At 44.2% G+C, this 15,330-nt stretch overlaps 1 protein-coding gene across 3 annotated transcripts in view; it reads left to right on the top strand.

Moving 5' to 3' along the window:
* Positions 1–15,330, top strand: part of ANTXR1 (ANTXR cell adhesion molecule 1) — a 220,520-nt gene that overhangs the window by 92,923 nt on the left and 112,267 nt on the right. For all 3 annotated transcript variants that reach the window (XR_013994581.1, XM_081068017.1, XM_081068018.1), the window contains exons 11-12: positions 9,993–10,062; positions 11,531–11,609. Coding sequence is in view for 2 of the 3 variants with exons in the window: in XM_081068017.1 (XP_080924143.1) it covers positions 9,993–10,062; positions 11,531–11,609 (149 nt within the window). In the remaining variant the exon portion in view is untranslated. The remainder of the gene's footprint in view (positions 1–9,992; positions 10,063–11,530; positions 11,610–15,330) is intronic.

The raw sequence follows: 15,330 nt of genomic DNA, 5'->3' as shown, positions 1-15,330 counted from the left end.
GTCATTTTATCCTCACAGCAGATCAATGAGGGAGGAGTTACTTGTATCCCGTTTTGCTGACAAGGGAACTGAAATTCCGAGAGATGAAATGCCCAAAGTCACCCAGATGATCAGGGGTGGAAGCCATTTGGAGCTCAGGCAGTCTTCTCCCGAAGCTTTTTCCCCCTTCTCTACACTGCTCCCACATTGTGGATCCCCACATATCCCTGGGTCCCCTGACCCCCAAAACCCACTTCACGCTAAGCGCTGATTCCCACCGCTCCCCCTTATTTTACAGACAGGAAACCTCAGCTCAGAGAGATTTAGCTACTTGCCCAAGGTCACAGAGCACATTAGAGTCAAGACTTGAACCCAGGTTCAAGAAAAAGGCCCTGGACCCAGGAAGGAAGAGCCTCAGCCCACACTGACTTCATGTCAGTGTATGCAGCTGACTGTGTGATCACAGGTAAGGCTCGCTCCTCTTCTGAGTGGCCCCTCTTTCTGGAACTTCAGAAACTTTTCATGTATCTGGTGGTACTTCCCCTTTGTCCTTGCTTTCAGAAGGGGCTTGGGTTTTGCCCAGTCCTTTCTGAAGTGGCTCCTGCCGAGATTGTATTAGTGCATGTTCCCATCCAGACAAGAATGGAAATGTATTGTAGTTTTGCTTGGTCAGACAAAAGCCCCAGGAATCTGGGAAGGAGTGGGGTTAAAAGGAGAGTTGCCACCTGAAGTAACTACGAGGTGGTGAAGATTTTCACTTGGGTGTGGAAGACCTTCTTCCAGGGGGGGTGTTTACACAGACCAAGCCAGCTGCAGCAGTGCCTGGTAGACAGTCACCTGGACATTGCCCCTGCTCTCTCAAGCGTGCAATTGCCTCCAAGCGAAAATTGTAAGCTGCATGTGGACTCTGGCACACAATGCGATTGTTTGAGGCAAATTTGGAGGAGAGATTTGCTTATGAACTTCCCTGCAATTGCCATTCCCCCAGCCCTGTTGTCCTGAGAGGGGAAGGTGGGGAAGCTGGACCTCCTCGACTTCTGAACGACACGGCCGGACTTTCATGGATGGAACCTTGTTCCTGTAATACTGCTCTGTTGTCACTTCCGTAGGATGATAGAAGAGAAAGTGATCAGCAGGTGCTCCAGAATCCTGGGAACTCTAGCCCAGGCAGGTTAATAATCTATGCCCCCTCCAAACTGACATTCCCTGAATATTGGCTCAACATTCAGCTAGAGGAAAAGATGGGTGCTGCTGAGGGAAAGGAAGGAAAAGAGTGCTACCTGTGGCTCTCTACTCCGCACCCATCAGCTCTGTCCCCTAACGTGCACACCACAGCCTCTTAGTGACATCCTTCGATCCTCAAGTGTGTGCCTGGGGTCTCCTTCCCACCTCTCCTCTGAGTATCTGTATAGGTGTGTGTTCTCTAAGAGCAGTCAGTATTTGCCATAATTCATGGCCATGATGCTGTGGAAGGTTTAAGCCATTTGGTAGACCTGCCCTTCAATTCCAGTTCCAAAGGTAAAATCCTTCCAAACCTAATTGTGTACAGCTGCAAGAGTCTGTGTGTCAAGAGACACATACCTTGTGCATGAATCCTGAATTGTCTTCAACCAAGCAAAAACAAAGCTTTAAAAAATATTTTTTTTCTTAGCAAATTGCAGCTGTCTTGAGTGCACCATTTATTCTGACCTCAAGCTTACAAAATTTTTAAAGGTTGATGCTTTGCTTAGAAGATAATTTGTAAGTTTTATAAATGTCAACAGTCAAGAATTTTTTTGGTGTAGATTTATTAAGAGGAGAGAATATTTTGCAAGAGCACTGATCCTTATTACCTTCATTTAGTTTCCTTGCAATACCCAAAACTGCCCCTATTAACTTGAGATAGAGAGGAGTGCCAAATGCCATGTTCTGTGTAGTATGATTCCAGTTATGTAAAAAAAATAATATGCATAGAAAAAATTCTGAATATCGTACCCCAAAGCATGAACAATGTTTATCACTGGAAGTTAGGATTACTGAGGATTTTTCATTTTTTTGTATACTTCTCTGTATTTCTCAAACTTCTCACACTAAACATGCATTACTTTTATAATTAATAAAAATGTGAGCAGTAAATATGAGCAGAAAATAATTTGCATCCTGAGAAATCAGACTAGCTGTAATGAAGACCAGTTCTAAAAGCTGGTGTGCCTAGAAACATGGGGTTCACAGCCTTGGGTGGGACTGAGGAATGTGTAAGCCCAAAAAGGACAACCCAGAGATCAGCAGGGCTCCTGGACCCCGTCCCTGCACTCCACTGGGAATGGACTCATGGTCCCTCACCTTGTACTTTCTCTCCTTCTGGGGCGATGATGTAACCTTCATGCTCATGTACATAGTGACCAGGAAAATCCACTTCATTTTCTTCTAAAACTCCTCTCAGGTGAGTCCTGTATTGCTGTTATAGGTAAGGTGTTCTGACTGTACAGCCTTCCCATCCACAGCGGCTCAGAACCTCAGCAGCAATCTGAACCCCACTTCTAAAGTGCTCCATTTCTGTTATTAAGCTCCACCAAGCAGAGTGGCTCAGGTGTTATGCTACCTATCTAGGAAAACCTGGACCCATTGAAGCCTCTGCATGGAAGAATTTACCAAGAAACACTTCCTTACTCCAACCAGGTGTCTTCAAATGGCTCTTGAGCTGTTACTCCCTCTCCCTCCTTTACCCATCATGCTATAACATCTCTGAACTTTCCTGGACATTCTACCAGTACCCTGGGGGCTGTGAACCACCCCATAATATCTATAGGATCCTGTGCAAGGGACCAAAGAAAGATATAAAGCTATGGTAGACATTGTGCCAGGATTTCTCACCTTGGTGTAATGCAGGGTCTCTGCTTCCACTCCCCGCACAAGAACACAGGACATGGTAAGGCCAAAAAGGAACACCAACGGTGCCATAGATAGGGGAGTCATATCACTATATTCTCGATGGCAGCTGGTCGAGACACAAAGCAAGCATCCGCCAGTACCCCAACGAGGGGTCTTTCTGCACTCTAGCTTGCTGGCGGCCTGGCGAGACACAGGAAGTAGGATCAACACGATCTGCAATCCGCCATCCGCGCTTGCCAACCCCACTTGCTAGCCGCAATCTGCCGTCCGCTTCTCTGCCAACCAACCAACCCCCTTGCCAGCGTAGCCACGGCAGTTATATTAGTGGCCAATGGCTAACTGGTTACAGCGGATGACCACCTGATCTCAGCTGATGGCCCACAGAATACATGCCCAATAAATGTTAGTTTCTTTCTACTCTAAGCAATGGCCATCTACTACCCGAGCCAGCACCTTTCCACGTGAGGTCGCAAGCCTGGAAACTGCTCGCTAGGATTCTGTCCCCACACTTGGCACTATCGACATTTTGGGCCGGATAATTCTTCGTTGAGGGAGAGAGGGATACCCTGTGCATTGTAGGATAGTTAGCACAATCCTGGTCTCTACTCACTAATTGCCAATAGCGCTCCTCCCCCAGTTTGACTACCAAAACTGTCTCAGACATTGCCAATCGTCTCCTGAGGAACAAAATCAGCCCCATTTGAGAATCACTGCACGATATACATGTCCACAGATCCTTTTTGGATAGATGACTTTCTTCTTACCGCACCTATACCATATAGGCCTGACACAATCCAGTAGATTCGTGGCAAGACCTACTCACTTTGCACATACATTCACATCTTGTGTTTTACAAGCGCCTCAGACAATGAACCCTGCAGTACCCCACTTTAGTAATAACAGTAGACATATGTCAAGTGCTTATTAAGTGTTGAGCATTTATCATATCTCATGCAAATGCACAACCACCTGTGAAATGAGTATTATTCCCATCTTAATAGGTGAGAGCTCTCCGTTATGGACAGGGTTTCATAGGCCGTGGGTGACAGAGCTGTGATGGGATTCCAGAGTCCAGGCTCTTAGTGTGCTCATTATCCTTCATCCTACTCCAACCTGCCCCAGAGAACAGGGAGGGAAAGCAAGAGACAAATCCTGGATACCTGTAACAGACAGAAACTGCTTAGGTATGATACAGGCCCAGGGAACTGCTGGCCAAGCTCACTGCCTGATCTCATAGTAACTAGCCAGTGAGGGCTGCCCATGAAACCTTGCAACAACTCTATGCCCTGGGTGGATAGGCATGGGTCGTAGGGAAAGTATGGTGACCAGCTTGGTTCTGCCACACTGTAGGCATCGCTCTGGCTTCAGCTGGGCCTGAGAGGACATTATAGTGGACATGCTATGTTCCGAGGAGTGTTTCCAACTTGGCCCCACTCACCTGCACTTCACTACCTTCTCTTCCTATTCTGTTTTGACTCTTGTTTCTCATTGCTCTGACCTCTGACTACTGTTCAGCCTTTCCAAGTAGAGGCATCTCTCTCTGCTTTCAAAGTTTCTGCCTTGTCCCCTGATGTAGAGTTGAATGTCTTCTATCAAAAGAATCCGTGGGTTTATTATCTCACTCATCTATGGAAACCTTCCAGCCCACAGAGTACATGCCCGATAAATGTTAGTTTCTTTCTACTCTAAGCAATGAGTCCCATTTAGCTTTTCAGTAAGAGCTCCACTTTTGTAAATTGTCATTGCAGGAGCCCCAGTAAGGCAATCAACCACCCCTTTTCTGGCTGAGGATCCAGAAAGCTCAACCCAGGTGCTTTGAATTTCATCAACTTAGAGTCCTGCTGAATATCATTTCATTTCAGGTTTTTGCACATATTTTAAAAGTCTAACTTTTTAAGAAGCTGATTACTTTTGAAGTCAGTGAGAAGGGAGAAATAGGCAGCCTAACTCTAGCCTGTCTGTTCTCCCTTCATTCAGAGACACATTCCCAAACCAGCTGATAATTTGGTGCTGAACAGTTATACTTGGCTCAGGGATGCCATAAAAATGCTCCCTGAACCCAGGGGAGACTGGGAGAAAGCAGGGTGAGCTCATTTAGTCCCTAACCTCCACTATTTTGTCACAGTAGGAATGTAAACTCTACTTTGGAGCTTACATCAGCTTTTGGAGAGTTTCAACAAGCTCCCCCAGATAAGACTAAGGGTTATTTTTCTTTTCCTTTTGGCCAGAAATAAATATTTATATCTAGAAAAGATTGCCAAGACTTGGAAAGTATTTGAATTATTTAATCAGCCCTATTAAAAGGATTCACTGTGATTGGTGTTTGAATTGGCTAATGAATTTTAATCCTGGTTTTATCCCAAATCCATTAGACAGTCACCAACTGCAGGGTAGAATTCTGGGAACTTCTTCACCAATTTGTAAAGAAAAAGCATTGATCCAAGGTCAAAACCTGCATATGTACACATTTGAGTGTATGGCTCTGGAACGTGGTTCCATTATAGTACGTCAGGGTCTCTTAGATGGCACCTGAACCTCATCAAAGCTTTCCAACCCTGGACTTCTCTCCTGGGAAACATGCCTCCTACTGTTATCCTCTTTCACCCTGGAGAGTCTTGACCATTTGCCTTCAAAGTGGTCAGGAATAAAAGAGACTCAGTGCTGGGGTACTTCAGGCTATATCAGAAAACAAGCTGTGAGATTATGACAATATAAAATGGCTAAGTAGTTCAAATTACGTCTGTAAAAAAAAAAAAGAAAAGCTAGCTGGGTTGACCTTGGGTAGGTCATTTCAACAAAATCTGGATTTGATTCCAACTCTGACGTTTACTACTGGTGCAACACTTAACCTCTCGGATTCCAAAATTATAAATAATAAAAAATAATAATGTCAAATGAGACCATGAGTATATAGTGTTAGACAAAATCAGTGTAGATTTAGATACAGATATAGATATATGTGTGGATATTTATGTACGTATGTGTGTGTATGGGTATATATACATATATACACACATATATATATGCATGTGTATATGTATATATGTACACACGTATTCACTAAAACTTTTCATTTTCCTAGGAATTCCTAATGCCTAAAAAGATGTTAGTTTGATAGAACAATGTAATTAAGCAAGCAGACTTTTTGAAAATGTTAATCTTCAATGCCTCTGCTTTTAAAACACATATTTATATAATTCAATTTTAGAGGCATGTTTGCTCACTCATGTAATAATATGGAATAACATTTACTGAATGTTTATTAGGTGTCGTAATGTGCTTTGTACTTTCATTCATTCTTATTTACTCCCCACATGACCCTGTGCAATTTTGTCATCATCACCTTTTACAGACAACTAACTTGTCCCCAGTCACATACTAGTAAGAAGACGTGGGATTGGAACATGGATTTGTTTGAATCTGAAGTCTACCCTGCCCCACTCTGTGCCCTCTGTACTCATCCTCAGGGACGCCCAGCTGTGAAGCTTGGGGCAGTTGGCAGTTTGGCATAATGACATTCATTGTTCCCCTAAACCTGATTTAAATCCTGACTGTAGACAAATGCTTTGGATTAATCTGTCATGAGTATGCCCTGAATTCTGCATACCTTTGGTAAAAGGCAAAGAAATTTATACTTACAAATCATCTGAAAATTCCCTTAACTTCTAGTTTCAAACTCCCGTCCCTCCCTGATTTTCTCCCCAGTTGCAAACAAGCCAAGTGCTTGTCTTAGCTCCTGATGCCAATTTCCTCTGCCCACTCAGTGCTAACGAGCAGTGAAATGGCTGCCTGGTGGACAGAGGAACCCAAGGCCTCGGTCATCCTCAGAGTGGATCATGGCCCTACAAACATCACAATACCACTGGCATTGGCAGAGGTGGCAGCAAGGTTGGCATGGCCCCTGAGCCAAACGTGGCCCAGCCGAAGAGGAAGGCTTTGTGCCCTGCTTCCCAAGTGGACGTTCCAGGAAGGAGTCAGATGATCTGAGTTATGGAAACCAAATGGCCTTCCTTTGTTTAGAGAGAGAGAGGGAAAAAAGTCACTCATTTTTGTGGTAAAGTGAAAACAGGCTCCAAACCAAACAATCCCTCTCAGAGCAGAAAATGCCAGCTCCCTAGAGTGGGCCCACAGCCTCGGCGGCTGATAAACTGATGGAAGGCCTTGTCAAGCCTGTCCTACAGCCTCGGCAAAGTCCTCGGTCCTCCCAGCCAGGTTTTCCTCTGCTTTGCTCCAGAAATATTTGGACTCCAGGGCAGGAAAGGAAAATGAAAGGAGGGAGAAAGAGAAACATCTACTTGACTAGGCCAGTCTCTTCCTTTCACTTCTATTCACTTGGGATGGAGGGCAGGGAGTGGAGCTGTGCAGAGAAAGCCCTGGAAGTAAGCATGGACGCTAACAGGGGCACCTGGGCATGCGACCCCCAAAGTCTCCCTGACATGTCACTGCAGTGCGCTGACTCAGAGGAAGGCCCTGCTCAGAATGACCCAACTCTTCCCACAGAATGCAGCCTGGAGTCACGAGGCCTCCTGTGGCCTCTCTGTCTGCTCTGTGGGCAGCATTCTGCACTCCCAGGTATTACTGGTGTAGGTACAGCAGGGTAAGCCATGGCCAAGAGAAAATAAAGAAAGTCCTAGTCAGCCATGCCTGTGCCCAGTTTGGTTTATTCTCTAATACAAGCCTTTCCTAGAATGGAGAGGCTCTTGGTGAGGAAAGAATAGTTATACGGAATTCAGCTATCGTCCTGGCTTTGCCTCTGACTTGCTGTGCAACCACGGATCACTGTCACCTCTCTGAGCCTCCATTTTGCATCAGCAAAATGAGCCTAAGGATCCCTGCCTTCGTTCACAAGGTCATTGTGTGAAAGCGATAAAGCACGGCTCTTGTCAAGAGATGGCGCCCAGACTGCCTGAGTGTGGATCCAAGCTGCTCTGTGTAACGCTGGGCAAGTTTCTTCACCTGTCTATGTCTGTTCCTCACCTTTAAAATGAAGGGAATAATATCCTTCCCTGATACATTTGATTATGTGATGTACGCAAGCACTTAGAAAACACCTACCCGCAGCCTGTACCAGGGAGTGTCACTGTCATTATCACAGATGGGAAAACATCTTGAAAATACTAATGCTCGGTTCAGGCACTGGGTGATCAGCCACTGTCATCATAAGTGTTATCATTTTAATCAACACACCCTCATTATTCTGGAAAAATTCTTTAATCTGCCCATGCTAATTCTAAATTCAAGGGGAACCTCTAATAGCTTCCGTTGCTTTTAGGAAAAATGCCGGAAGCCCCACCATGGCCTTCAAGGCCTCTCTCATCTAGTCCTGGGCTCCTTCTGCCCCAGGACATTTGCATTGCCCACTCCCCAGCCATCTCCTCTTCACCTGACCTCCAGGTTTCAGCTTCCACAGCCTGTCGTCAGGGAGGCGGTTCCTGACCTTCCACATGACAGCCGGCCCCCTCTTTCTCCTTTATACTCACCACGATTATAATTAAATAGTAATTTCTGGAAATAATAGCACATCAGCTCCTTGAGTGATGTGCTATATCTGTTCTGGTCATTGCAATACCTAGCACAATAGCTGGCACACGGGAGATATCCTACAGGACAGTTTCAAATGAAAATGAATGTGTTTAATAATTATCTCCCCTGAAGAGCCTATAAAAATCCATAAAAACAGAGGCTGTGTTTCTCTTCTCAGAGCCTGTGTCTCTAGCACAGCATAAACCTTCAATAAATATTTGTTGAATGAGTGAATGAATGACATAGAATAACCTCCCTAGCATTTTACCACTTGAAAATTTCCCTAGACGTGAGGGGAGACTAATTGACCATTCTCTTCCTCCTCCTTCCATGAGGACATAGAGCTTGGCGCTCACATGTATCTAACTCCACCCCAGGTAGCTCTGCTCCTTAAATTTAGGCATGAGGGCACAGGGTTTCCTAATCTCTACTTGGGCAAGTGTTTAGTGTCAGCCACATTCCAATGTCATTAGAGATATCAGTTTGACAACAAATGCCGATAGCAGGATATTGTCCTTCAATTGTATATGTATTCTTTCTAGCTTCTGGTGTCAGTATTTGTACTCACAGCTTGATTAAAAGGACATGAAATATTCATCTTTGTATCACCTACAGGTTCTATCACAGTCTTTTGAACAGAGTGTGCACCCAGTCGATGTTGAAATATATTGTGTTTTTGTATATACTATCCAGTGTATATACACTATACTCTAACATTCGTATATTCTCTATAGGATTTGAAGGAATGACTACTATATAATGGGTATAGTAGCTCTTCAGCCCTGCTTCTGGCACCAGAATCTGGGACACAGTGAAATTCTTAAGGAATTCTTGATTAAATCTGCTTAAGCTTTTCCCGGTCTCTTTCTCTCAGGACAAGAACAAGAATTTCCCCACCTCCAGGGTCCCCCTCACTCTAATCCATCTTTCATAGTATCATCTGCTAAAACTTCCAAAATTCATCCAAAACTCATTTGAGTTTTTCTTCCAAAACCTCCATAGTTCTTTTCAGAGTTAATAGACCTATGTCTCAGTCTAACTCAAAGAACTTGGACCAAACTTCTTCCTTCTTTTCAAATCCTACATACGTCCTACCCTAACATATAACTTTGGCTTGCTCTGTCTTTGCTCATGCCATTTCTGTCACCAGGAAATGCCTCTTCACCACCTTTCTCCTGAAGCACAGCTCAAGTTTTGTGTTCCCTGTGACCTCACCATGTCACCCCTCTCAAGGGAGCTCTTTTTCTTCTGAAGCCAAACAATATCTTGGCTTAGCCACTTCATATGCTTGTCAGAAAACTTTTTCCATGACTATGGCTTCTCTTACAAACTAGATTTAGACCTGAAGCTCCCTGAGAACCGGTCTAATATTTTCTTCTTTCCCCTCAGTTATGCCTGGTCTATGGTAAGAGCTCGGTCTGGACGTATAGAATCAGGGACTAGTGTTCAGACAGGAGACCTTGATTCTAGTGACTTTCATAGCTCAAGATGAGATACTATTTCACAGTTATTGCTTTTCTAGTGTCTCCCAGGACTTGAGCAATAATTTCTAGGACTCACTGAATTTGACCGTGTGAACATGCCTCACTCCTCTTAATCCAGTGACTTCCTTTTTACAGATGAGAAGCCCTTTGCTGTGGAAGACACTTATTTGCTGTGTCCAGCGCCTATCTTAAAAGAAGTTGGCATGTAAGTTTCCACCAGCATTGAACTTCACAGCCAGAGAGGAGAGAAGAAGTAGAGGGGACAAAGGGAAAAGAAAGAAGTATCTCTCTTTGTTGTCATAATAGAGCCTTTCTCTAGACTTCTCCAGGTAATGATGATGGCATCAATGCTTACAGTGAGCCAGGCACCAGGATGAATATTCCAGAGGGTATCACTTATTCCTCCCAAATTCCCGACAAACCAGATACTCACAACATCCTAATTTTACAGATGTGGAATCTGTGGCTGAGAGAATTTAAGTAACTTGCCCAAGGTCACACAGCAGTAAATGGAAGAGTTTGGGCTCAAACCAAGGTCTGTCTGGTTTAATCACAATCACATTACTAGAAAGCTGTCACACTTTCCAGAGCATGTTCACACACATTACCTTGCCCTGTCATCATAATTGCCCTGCTAGCTGATTATCTCCTCAGAAATAAGGAAGCTCAGAAAGGCTAAGGGAGTCCACAGCTGTTTCAAGGTCCCAGATTCAGACCTTCTGAAGCCAAGTTCAATGCTCTTTCCTCTGTGCGTCTGCAGAGTAACCTGTATCCACCCAGACTGCACAAGGTTCCCTGAACTAATTCATGGGGGAAATCTCATGGTGATGCAATTGTAATAAGTGCTAGTGAGATGTGACCAAAATATCCAACAGAAAAAAAGAGAATTAACACGCTGTGCTAAAAAAAGAGAAGCAATGATTGTCAGAGAACATAACTAGCTTCTCCATAAACATGTCTATAGCAAGCTGAAGTTAGAAGGGTCGGTAGCTTTAAGGAAAAAATGTTCAACTTATTCATCTGAATTCTGCTTTCAATCATTTGTTCAAATTGTAAAGCCGCCAGCTCTAGTTGCCTAACATCCGCCTGCAATTCTACTGATTCCTCAGCCTGTGCCCAGGCTGTAAAATGCAAGCTTATGTTTCAGTGAGTCTCATGTAGATATTAGGAGGTAGAAGGCAAGTTACTTCGTCCATTGCTGCACTTCTGTTAGTTTGCTGGATAGTAACAACTCCGCCTCCACCAGAATCAGATCGCTGAGAATCCAGATAAGGACAACAGAACATTAAGTGTATAGCTTGATCGGCGTAGCCCTACAGACTTGGACCGTTTTTTAAGAAAACTTTGTCGTACTACAATGTGACAAGTAAGTTAAATGAAAGCAGGCTTTGGCCATTCAGTGCAATTTGCTGCAAGGCCAAGAAGGGCTGACTGCATTGCCTTGATGGGCCAGCCAAGCATATCTTGACGTCTCCCTAGAATATTAGAGGTGGAGGGGCCCTCGAGACCATGCTCCACATTTACAAAAGAGACAGCTCAGGTCCCCCAGGGAAAGAGACTACAGTCAGGAGGGTAGTTAAGAGCAGAGCCAACAGGGCCCCTCTGTGTGTGGCTCTCAGCCCCTTGCTCCTCGCACACCATGCTGAGTGTCTCTGGTTCACTTGTCATTGCAGGAAAGCTGCACTCCAGGTCAGCATGAATGATGGCCTCTCTTTCATCTCCAGTTCTGTCATCATCACCACCACACACTGTGTAAGTCATCACCTTCCCTTTTACTGAAAGCTTCATTATCATTCTCATTTCCTTGGAAAGTTCTCTGGTTCTGAATTCTGTTCACTGAGCTTCGGTCCCAGCACTGCTAGGCGAGCCACGGGCTGGGTCCAGGGTGTGCTGCACCCCAAAATGTATCAGGAATGCCTGTGTTCAGGTTCCCATTTCTGTGGATACCCGAACGCACTGTCGTGACCAGATGGTAAGAAAGGCCAGTGTCTGCAGTAATGAGGAGGGAGGCCTGGATGGAGTGGGTTTACGAGAAAATTCACAGAAAGAAATTGGACAGCATGTGCAAAAAAAACACATCTGAGGGAGTTTTTCTCTAAAGGGGAGCAGGAAAAATGGGGCAGTAACTGAAGGAAGATTTGGAGTATAAGAAGAGTCTTTTATTTGGAATGAGAGAATTATAGCTTATTTATGTGATGATGGAAACAATCCAGGAGAAAATGGAAAACTGATGAAGCAGGGAAGAAAGGGGGAAAGGGGCCATATGCCTTCGGGGTTAGGAGGCCGGAGTAGGGATTGCACCCTCCCTGCCAGCTCCTCAGATACCCTTCGCTTGATCCTCTGTCAACCAGTTTTTGTTTCTGGCTACACATAAAATCACCTGGAGAGCTCTTAAAAAAATATTGATGCCCTAGCCTCATGCCAGACCAATTGAAATACAGGCTCTGGAATGGGCCCTAGCTTTGGTGGTTCCAAGGCTGTGGCTGGGAATACTTCAGCCTGCGCAGTTGCTGCCCACCGTCAGCGTCTCAGAGCTCAGCCCTTCAGAGGGCAGTCAGGTCTCGGTGAGCTTGTATACAGACCTCAGCCCCTGATACGAGCATTTCCAAAAGAACCTCTGTCTAAATATTCAGATTCTATAGCCAAATGCATTTTTTCTATTAGCTTGTTGTAGAGACAAATGTGTTTGACCTGATGGTCAGTTTAGGCAGATACGATGGTCACTTCCTGGCCAGCCTTTGGAGAACATGTTGTTAGAACCCCTTCAGTAGCTGGGGTTTGTGTCCTTAACACTGTCACAGGTGGACAAGAGAGAGCAGACGGCACTGAAGCCGACAAGTTAAAAATGAGTTATCTCATAACTAAGAGGAAACCAGGACTCATGACGGACGACATGCCCTCCCAACTCCCCCTACTCCACCCCTTCCATGCACTTTTCATCCTGTGTTAGGAACAAACCAGTTTTCTTGAAAGCAGGGTAAGCCAGTGCAATGGGTACAGACAACAGAAAAGTTTTACTTGATTAAAAAGAGAAGTCACAGAGAGGTGTCACCGCAGAGAAATGTGTATGTCTCAAGCATCCATCAATGGAACACCAAATATGAAAACTGTATTCACAAGCAGTGAAATTTCTTCAAATGGACCCTGCCTGATTCTTTTAGAAATTGACCCTTTTGGAACCTGCCAACCTGCAGGAAATAATTAAAATACCCCAAATCTAACAACTCCATTCCAGATTCCTCCCTGCTTTGAAGGAGCCAACAGTCTGGGCCTGTATTTCTCATTTTGTCTGACCATACCAGAGAAACAGCCGTGACCTTGAGGCTGCAGGGCAGGGAAATGAGAAGGGGAAACGTCTCAGAACAAAACCTGTGGTATGGCAGAAACAGGACTGCAACTTTAAGTCTCTAAGCCAAAAAGAAAGAGTGTCCTTACTAACGCACAGCAATGAGAAAAGAACTCCCAGTAAATTCCCTCTCTATCTTCCCTATTCACTCCAGCCTACACTTACACCTTCCATCTCCATCATCTGAGTGCATGGCACTAAGTTTTCTGTTCAGCTGACCCCTTGATCAGCACCATCTCATAACATCTGCATTATTCCCCTTTTCACTTGAGAATGCTATGTGTCATCTACAACAAAGTTATAAGATTGGAGATCCAGAGCCGTTCATTCATTTATTCACCAAATAGTCATTGATCATACACAATGTGCAGGGCACTGTCCTGGGTGCTTGGGATACACCGGAGAACACAACAGACAAAAATCTCTGTCTAGCAGGGAGGGGAAAGGGAGAGAAGGCAGATAATAAACAATAAACATAACAAATGAATTACACACTATGACAAAAGATACACATATTCTATTAAAAAAAATAGAGCAGAGTAAGAGGATTTGGTACTCCTTGAGTGAGTGTAATGTAGACAGAGCTACATGGAGAAAATAGCATTTGAGTAGAGGCTTTGAAATTGACTGAGAGGATACTGGAAACAGAGAGCCCCTGTGCTTTGACCCCAAGACCAGACACATGGTGTGTTCAAAGAAGAGCAAGAAGCCTGGTGGTCAGTCACTGGAAGAGAGTGAATGAGAAAAACAGGGGCAGTGAGGTAACAGGGATGGGGAAGGGAGGGTCTTGTAAGAACTTTGGCTTTTGCACAGAGGTGGAACCATGATCTGATTTATGTCTGAACCATCATTCTGGTGTCTGGAATAGCCTGTGGGAAAACAAAGATGGAAGGACTGTGACTAGTTAGGAGGGTTATGGCAATTTTTCAGGCAAAAGATGATGGCAGCTTGATTTAGGACGGAGCAATGGAAATGAGAGAAGTGATCAGCATCAGATACATTTTGAAGAAAAAACTAATAGATTTCCTGAAGCACTGGCTGTAGAGCTTGAGAGGAGAGAAATCAAGAATGGCCCCAAGGTTTGGGCCTAAGTAACTGAAAGGATGGAGTTGCCCTCAGCTGACAGGAGGAAGACTGAAGGAGGAGATTGGGGGTTGAGGGGAAAAATCAGGAGATCGGTTTTGCTGTTGACTAGTTGTGTGGCCTTGACCACATTATGTAGCCCCTTTGTGCCTTAATTTTCGAATCTGTGAAATTCGAATAATAATACTTTATATCTTTTAGCAGTGTTCTGAATATTAAATAAAATGATATATGTACAGTGTCTGGCAGAAGGCTTGGCAGGTAATAAACACTCAATAAATGTTAGCTGTTATTATAGTGGAAGCTTAGGCAAAATTATTGAACTAACTGGAGATTCTTTCCAGAGAGTTACTCTAATAAAAGGATTCTTGTGAGATAAAATGTATCCTTAGGAGTACATGTTTTTCACCCAGGTAATTAAAGGGGACAAACAGGATGGCCAAAATCGTCCAGAGAAAAGGACGTATTATCAAAAATAAAACTCCAATCCCCAACAGGGCCCTACACAGAAGCTCAAATTAAAAAGACCGAAGCCTTTGCTGGGCAAAGTGGAGATGCAGGTGGTATGTGTGCTCATCCAGAATATGTAGTAACGTCTTGGACTTGCATTTGTTTCTTGGGCAGCTGATTTGGACAACAAGGTTTTTAGATCAAAAACGATCCCCTGTGTCTGAATAAAGGGTTAGGCTTGTCAGTGCCAGTTGCACACTGCCCAGTCCATCACCTGGAACCAAAAATAATTTTAAAATATGTAGTTGAGCCTTTTCTTTTCTTGCTTTATTTGGTGCCCATTTGGACAACCATGTCACAAATTTTCAAGATCCACAACGAATAACTGTTGCTCCTGCCAGGAACAGAAATTCCATGAAGTTTTACAGGAAAGAGATTTTTCCATCCAAGAACTAAAAGATTCCTATACAAATGGTAAACTCTGTTGAGCTCCATGACTATAGAGAATGGTCAAATAGCCAAAGTCCTCTCTTACCAGCATATTTAAATACATCCAATCTCTGTAGTCTTAACGGGACTCCCTGTTCTTCCCCA

The sequence above is a fragment of the Rhinolophus hipposideros genome (genome assembly GCF_964194185.1).
Source record: "Rhinolophus hipposideros genome assembly, chromosome: 12".
Lineage (NCBI taxonomy): Eukaryota > Metazoa > Chordata > Mammalia > Chiroptera > Rhinolophidae > Rhinolophus > Rhinolophus hipposideros.
The sequence above is the reverse complement of the archived record's forward strand: the minus strand, read 5'-3'. Positions and strand labels throughout refer to the sequence as shown.